Source organism: Camelina sativa, chromosome 9 (assembly GCF_000633955.1).
Source record: "Camelina sativa cultivar DH55 chromosome 9, Cs, whole genome shotgun sequence".
NCBI lineage: Eukaryota > Viridiplantae > Streptophyta > Magnoliopsida > Brassicales > Brassicaceae > Camelina > Camelina sativa.
The window spans coordinates 28,745,961-28,754,083 of NC_025693.1; the positions used below are offsets into that span (position 1 = coordinate 28,745,961).

An 8,123-nucleotide genomic window follows, 5' to 3' on the forward strand; every position below is an offset into this window, starting at 1 on the left:
CTATCAGGTGTGAAATCTCCCAGTCCGGACCCTCCAGATCTACTTGTGAACTATCGTCACTTCTTTATTTTCTTATCGGAAAAGAGTCGTTGCGGAGATCATTTTAATTCATGATTTAGTTTTAGCAGCTTGTTTAAATTAACAAAAATACACATTCTTTAATTTGGTGATCCATGGAGCTGTTCGTCATATTCAAATGTGATGTTGGTAGTTAGATTACTTGATCATCCTTGTTTAAATCAACAAAAATACATATTCTTTGGTTATCAGTCATATTCAAATTAATGTGATGTTGGTAGTTAGATCCGATGGATTGAGCATCATTTGTAGGATTAGATATAAAATATTTTCTAATGATGATGTAATAAATAACAAAAATTAACAGGTCAACTTGTGCCTAGAGATGTTGGTAATCATTCTATACGTTGAATCACTCATCCTTTTCTATTTGTCTGAAATCTTATCTTCTTCCCGCTTATTATTTGATATTAATTGCTATATAAATTTGTTAACATGGACATTGTGCATGTTCCTCGACCCTCGTGTTGAAATTTTAAGTTTGAATCGATTAACATAGTCTAAACCCCTCTTTTCAACCCTCACTATAGTAGAAAGATAGACATTAAGGACCCATCACAAGAATGATCAGAATGTGACCGTGCCGAAATAAGCCAAATTAACAATTATAGCTGACAATTTTAGGTTTTACTCAACCAAATGGCAGTTTGTTATCTCTTTTTTTACTGCCATGCTCGATTTAACTGCATGAGAACTCCTATAAATACCGATACAAAATGTTCTTGTTTTCCACAACTCAAACCCCTCAGAAAAGTAAACATTAAATCCTTAAAAACACAAAACCATCAAAATGAATAAACCTTCAGTGGTCTCTTTTCTCATCACTCTCCTGTTAGCTGCAGCTGTCTGCATCCAAGGAGGCGAACCGGTGAAGGAAACTGTTGGAAATTATCTTAAAACCGATCAACAATACTACATCCAGCCAGTCAATACCAACTTCCCCGGAGGTGGTCTTGTCCCAGCCCCCCCTACACTAGGTTCCTTATGTCCACTTGGCATCGTCCAAACAGCACTTTATTACATACCAGGCGTACCTGTTAGCTTCTCAACTCCAAACGCAATCATGGAAACAACCATTTCCACAGATGATTATGTAAACATTGAGTTTAAGTCCAAAATTTGGTTCTGCGATAAGTTTTCCAAGTTTTGGAAAGTCGATGAATCCTCATCAGCTGCCGAAGAGCCTTCCATTCTCGTTGGTGGTACAAAGCAGGAACAAAATAGCTGGTTTAAGATTGAGAATGCCGGAGAAGGAGCCGAAGCAAACACCTACAAGCTGACCAGCTTTGCCGGACCTGTTGGAACTAAGCTAGGAACTTTCAAGGTACCACAACTAGTTGTCACCAATGATAAGGCTAAAACCTTACTCGTCAAATTCAAAAAGGTTGATGAAGTGACTACCACTACTTCTACTTCACGCATTGAGAAATTAGGTCTAGGAATGTTCCCTTTCTACTAGTCAACTGGTCACAATCATGTAAAAAAAAGCCTGAGGCTCGTCCATATGGCCAAAAATAATGGGTTGAAATAATACCCACATGCAAGTTTCTACTTTCCATAAATAAAATAAAGTTATCCTTTCCAGCGCTTGTTATCATGTTATGAGTTTATGACTATGCATACATTGGCCGTGATTGTCAATGAGCATGCTAACGAGAAAAATAATAATATAACTTCACGAAAATATTAACAAAAATACAATTTTTTGAAATTAATTATGATAGAAATATAAGAATGAATATTCAACATATCAAGTATGAGTTAATTAATATATGTTGGGTGATTTTAGGTGAATATACATATTAAAAAAAAAAATATAGCACTATATGTATCAAAATTAAGAAATTAAAGTGATTAAAGGAAAAAGAAAAAAAGATTTTTGGTGTTTAGGAGAAAAGAGTCATGAGTGAGACTGCCAATGGAGGCTTGAAAGGTAGATGCACGTACGTGCAGAGATTTGGATCTATGTTGCCACGCCTGCTTGGCGATTGGAGGCTTGAGAGATAGCTAGAACAGCGGCTGAAGTCCGGTGGTGGCAGCGGATGGTGGCCGCACTGCCGTTTGATTGTGGTGGTGGCCATGGAAGAAAGAATCGTGAGGATGAGAAAGACTCAAAGAGGAGAAGCTTGATACAAATGTAAAGCTGTCATAGATGCATAAAATAGAAATATCACCCTAATTTACAGAAAATTAGGTTATTCAGTGCAATTTCCTATATACAGTACTGTATGTTCTCTCTATTCTCTCTACGAAAATTTATTGCTATAGCTTGTAAATCTATAATATATAAAAATAATTATTAAAACTTTGTTATTCTTTCACATCCAATCAGTAAAGCATATCTAATATATATATAAAAAAAAACCTCCAAAAACTGATCTACAAAGTCACGTATTATATCATAATTTTTTGTATGGTATTTTTCAGAACCGTTTATTACAGAATTGATCATATGATCCAAGTATAGCACATCCTATAGTTTTAAGAAATGGTAATAATTAACATCCATTTCAGGAATAATTAAATCCCTTAAGTGGTTAAGTGTCCCTTTGTGGAATGTCACTGGAGCAATATCACAAGTATATGCGGTTAGCTGTTAGGGGATGTCGTAAGTGTTAAATAGGATACACTTATAATTGTACTTGTAGACTATACATATATAGTTAATTAGTGTTAATGTGTTATGCTAACCTTTTCCTTCTATTTCTTGATTCTTGTCACTTTCTTGTTATACAAAAACTGAAAATTCATTATAGGGAATTTCTTTAGTACTGGAACAACCGTCACTTATTTATTATTTTGTGAGAAAAAAAGTCGTTGTGGAAATCATTCTTAGTTTCGTAGCATGGATACTATTGTGCATGTCCCTCGTGCTAAAAATCGAAGTTTGAATCGATTCACGAGTAGAAAATTAGAACCAAGCTAGAATCAGAATGTGACATCTGTGAGAAGTTACGCAGAGGGCCAGGGAGGATGTTACATTTATACTAGTAAAAATCATGTAACGCAAAGCCTGATGAGACTCGTATGGCCAAAAATAATGAGTTGAGAATTGAAATAATGCAGCACGCATGTTTTTATCTTCCATATATATTATAAAATTATGTGTTTTTTTCTTCTCATGAGAATAAGTTCTATGGCTAAGTGCTTGTGCTTAGTTATACTTTCTGATAAATTCATACTTTTGGTTGGCAGGTTTCATTTTTAGTTTTCGATTCTTTTTAAAAAATTAATAGAGAATGTCAAATGTGGCCAGAAACAGAGATGTTGAGGATCATTTCGTGCGTTGGTTAACTCAACCGTATGTATCTGATCTCGTCTTGTGAAACCTCGTCTTCCTCCCATTTATTGATCGTCGTTTTTTTCCCTGCTATGCGTATTATTAGTTAACTTGGCCATTCACTACAAGAAAACATTACCAGTTTTGACGAAGTTTCCGACCGACATATACAAACCGTTAAGCGATGTGAGTAAAAAATGGTTGGTAATCGGTTGGAAATTAGCGACACATTCATATGGTTGGAATACGGTCGGAAATTACCGATGAAACTACTGGCAAATATATCCGTTGGTAAAGGCCGTCTGTTTTACAACCAATTTCCGAGGGATTTTAAACTCGGTCGATAAACAGTCGGTTTTAAGTGACTGGTTTAACCGTCGGTATACGACTATATATAGAATTATCGGACTCGAGGATCATACTGGAGTTTGGATAGATTCTGAAGAAGGTATTGAACAAGTTGTTGTTGATTACTTCAATCAGCTCTTTGCTACAAACACTATCGATAAAGATTTTCTTGTTCTCCAGGATGTTCCCGAGCTGGTTTCAAATTAGATGAATGTGTGCTTGACAAGATAAGTCTCGACTGCAGAAGTGAAGAAGGCACTCTTTGAGATGAATCCAATGAAGGCCCATGGTCCATATGGCATGACAACTTTATTTTATCAGAAATTCTGGTCAATTATCATTTCAGATCTAATCTCCACAATTCAAGCTTTTTCTCCTCAGGAAACCTGGATCCAAGCCTAAACAGAACCAACATCTGTCTGGTTGCAAAAGCAGAACGTCCTAGTGTGATGTCAGGTTTCCGTCCCATTAGTCTTTGCAATGTTGGTTACAAAATCATCTCAAAAGTGCTATCAAATAGACTTAAAGAAGATTCTCCCATCCTTGATCTCAGAGACTCAGTCCGCCTTTGTGGCGAGAAGATTAATTACAGATAATATCCTCATAGCTCAGAAAAACTTCCATGCTCTTCGCTCTAACCCTACTTGTAGAGAGAACTTCATAGCCATCAAGACAGATATGAGCAAATAGACCTAGGATTCTAAACTGAAATTTAGATAAATCGGTTTGGGTTTTTTAATTGATTAAACCGATCATAATGAGTTTCATTTAGGACCGGTTAACCAAGATTTTTGGTTCAATTTTCCCAAACCGAACGGTTTACCGAAGAACAAAAAACCCTAAACTCCTAATATCACAACTAGTCCAGCCGCCGACCATTCACTTCCTTCTTCTTCATCTTTCTTCCATTACTTCATCATCATCATTCTTCTTCTTATTCATCATCATCATCATTCTTCTTTTCTTCTTTCTTCTTTCTTCTTTCTTCTAATTCAATTCATAACAATCATCTTCTTCTTCGAATCATCATCCTTCATAAACATCATTATTTTTTTCGTCTTCGAGTCATTCTTCTTTGATTCTTCATCCTTCTTCATCTTATATACCGCGATCTCCCCTTTACAGATCTCGCCACTAGTGTTTCTCAAATTTCGCCGCTGGCCGTCTTTCCACATCTCGTCGTTGATGTCTTCGTCATTCATCACTAGAATAACAAAACAAAAAAACTAAGTTTATTTTTTTTTGTTAATGGGCCTTTGTGTTTTCTGTAGACAAAGCCAAAAGCTCAATTTACGAAATATTTTTTAGCCCTACAATACTAAACCAAATATCCGAATTACAATAACCAAAATAACCGTCTCCGAACCAAAATTTTATTCGGTTAGATTCGGAACAATTTTCAATTTTTAAATAAACCAAAAACCGAATTTTCCAATCGGACGGAAGTCGCATGTCTATAAGCAAAGCATATGATAGAATCGAATGAGATTTTCTCAGAGTCCTAATGACCAAACTTGGCTTCTCTCCGCGCCGTGGATCCAATGGATCATGGCTTGTGTAAAGTTTGTGACCTATCAAGTTCTCTTTCTTCATATTGTTTGTTAACATGGACCAATGTGCATTTTCCTCGTGCTTAAATCGAAGTTTTTGAAGAGTCTAAGATGAAAGTGGGAATCGATAACCGAAGTAGTCGTGTTTACAGTGAAATTAATTCTGATATACTTACTAACCATATTTAATTAGTTATTGCTCTCTCTTTTAAAAACAACGTTTAGTGCTCTCTAATATTAGGCTTATGGTGGTCCTTAAATTTTTTTTTTTTTTTTTTTTTTAACTTCTTACATTTTTTTTTTGTTGGAAGGTTATTTCTTTTCAGTTCTCAAATTCGATTACGAAAGGAGTTGTTGTGTTGTTTAATTACAGTCATATCGGTTATATATGTAAAAACTCTTTAAAACAAAAAGAAAAGAAAAATAGAGTCAATTATTACAATTGAAAAACATGTTATGACATATGAGACTGACGAATTTAACGATGAAAGTTACTCTTACTCCCTCTGTCTTGATAAATTGATGTTTTGAGATAATTTTTTGTTCTACAAAACTAATTTTCTACCATTTTGAAGTAATTTAAGTTAATAATTTGTAAATTTCAAAAAATAATCATTAAAAATATTTAAATTTCTAAATTGTTATTGGTCTAAAATTAAATAATATTTTTTAGTGAAAGAAAATAATGTATTTAAAATTATTAATCAATATTTTTTTTAAATGTGTATAATTCAATTTAGGAATAAAACGCACAAGTGGTTACGTGTTGTCCGCATCATTGGATCAAGAAGTCTAATACTGGTAGATTATGCATATGGCAAATTTTACGATCTGCCATTTTCTTCCATCTCTTGATTCATTTCGCTTGCTGGTTATACAAAAACTGAATTTTCAATATAGCGAATTTCTTTAGTAGTGAACTATCGTCACTCTTTATTATCTTGACGGATAAGAGTCGTTGCGGAGATCATTTTAATTCATGATTTTGTTTTAGCAGCTTGTTTAAATTAACAAAAATACACATTCTTTAATTTGGTGATCCATGGAGCTTTTCATAATATTCAAATGTGATGTTGGTAGTTAGATTACTTGATCATCCTTGTTTAAACTAACAAAAATACATATTCTTTTGGTTATCAGTCATATTCAAATTAATGTGATGTTGATAGTTACATTGGATTGAGCATCATTTGTAGGATTAGATATAAAATATTTTCTAATGATGATGTAATAAATAACAAAAATTAACAGGTCAACTTGTGCCTAGAGATGTTGGTAATCATTCTATACGTTGAATCACTCATCCTTTTCTATTTGTCTGAAATCTTATCTTCTTCCCGCTTATTATTTGATATTAATTGCTATATAAATTTGTTAACATGGACATTGTGCATGTTCCTCGACCCTCGTGTTGAAATTTTAAGTTTGAATCGATTAACATAGTCTAAACCCCTCTTTTCAACCCTCACTATAGTAGAAAGATAGACATTAAGGACCCATCACAAGAATGATCAGAATGTGACCGTGCCGAAATAAGCCAAATTAACAATTATAGCTGACAATTTTAGGTTTTACTCAACCAAATGGCAGTTTGTTATCTCTTTTTTTACTGCCATGCTCGATTTAACTGCATGAGAACTCCTATAAATACCGATACAAAATGTTCTTGTTTTCCACAACTCAAACCCCTCAGAAAAGTAAACATTAAATCCTTAAAAACACAAAACCATCAAAATGAATAAACCTTCAGTGGTCTCTTTTCTCATCACTCTCCTGTTAGCTGCAGCTGTCTGCATCCAAGGAGGCGAACCGGTGAAGGAAACTGTTGGAAATTATCTTAAAACCGATCAACAATACTACATCCAGCCAGTCAATACCAACTTCCCCGGAGGTGGTCTTGTCCCAGCCCCCCCTACAATAGGTTCCTTATGTCCACTTGGCATCGTCCAAACAGCACTTTATTACATACCAGGCGTACCTGTTAGCTTCTCAACTCCAAACGCAATCATGGAAACAACCATTTCTACAGATGATTATGTAAATATTGAGTTTAAGTCCAAAATTTGGCTCTGCGATAAGTTTTCCAAGTTTTGGAAAGTCGATGAATCCTCATCAGCTGCCGAAGAGCCTTCCATTCTCGTTGGTGGTACAAAGCAGGAACAAAATAGCTGGTTTAAGATTGAGAATGCCGGAGAAGGAGCCGAAGCAAACACCTACAAGCTGACCAGCTTTGCCGGACCTGTTGGAACTAAGATAGGAACTTTCAAGGTACCACAACTAGTTGTCACCAATGATAAGGCTAAAACCTTACTCGTCAAATTCAAAAAGGTTGATGAAGTGACTACCACTACTTCTACTTCACGCATTGAGAAGTTAGGTCAAGGAATGTTCCCTTTCTACTAGTCAACTGGTCACAATCATGTAAAAAAAAGCCTGAGGCTCGTCCATATTGCCAAAAATAATGGGTTGAGATAATACCCACATGCAAGTTTCTACTTTCCATAAATAAAATAAAGTTATCCTTTCCAGCGCTTGTTATTATGTTATGACTATGCATGCATTGGCCGTGATTGTCAATGAGCATGCTAACGAGAAAAATAATAATATAACTTCACGAAAATATTAACAAAAATACAATTTTTTGAAATTAATTATGATAGAAATATAAGAATGAATATTCAACATATCAAGTATGAGTTAATTAATATATGTTGGGTGATTTTAGGTGAATATACATATTAAAAAAATATATATATAGCACTATATGTATCAAAATTAAGAAATTAAAGTGACATCAAAGGAAAAAGAAAAAAAGATTTTTGGTGTTTAGGAGAAAAGAGTCATGAGTGAGATTGGCAATTGGAGGC

General features: G+C 34.6%; 2 protein-coding genes across 2 annotated transcripts; both read left to right on the top strand.

The window, feature by feature from the left end:
* On the top strand, positions 792-1,672 carry LOC104712828 (cysteine protease inhibitor WSCP-like). Its single transcript, XM_010429803.2, has one exon. The coding sequence runs from the start codon at positions 869-871 to the stop codon at positions 1,535-1,537; it is 669 nt and encodes a 222-aa protein (XP_010428105.1). The 5' UTR covers positions 792-868; the 3' UTR covers positions 1,538-1,672.
* On the top strand, positions 6,915-7,787 carry LOC104712829 (cysteine protease inhibitor WSCP-like). Its single transcript, XM_010429804.2, has one exon. The coding sequence runs from the start codon at positions 6,991-6,993 to the stop codon at positions 7,657-7,659; it is 669 nt and encodes a 222-aa protein (XP_010428106.1). The 5' UTR covers positions 6,915-6,990; the 3' UTR covers positions 7,660-7,787.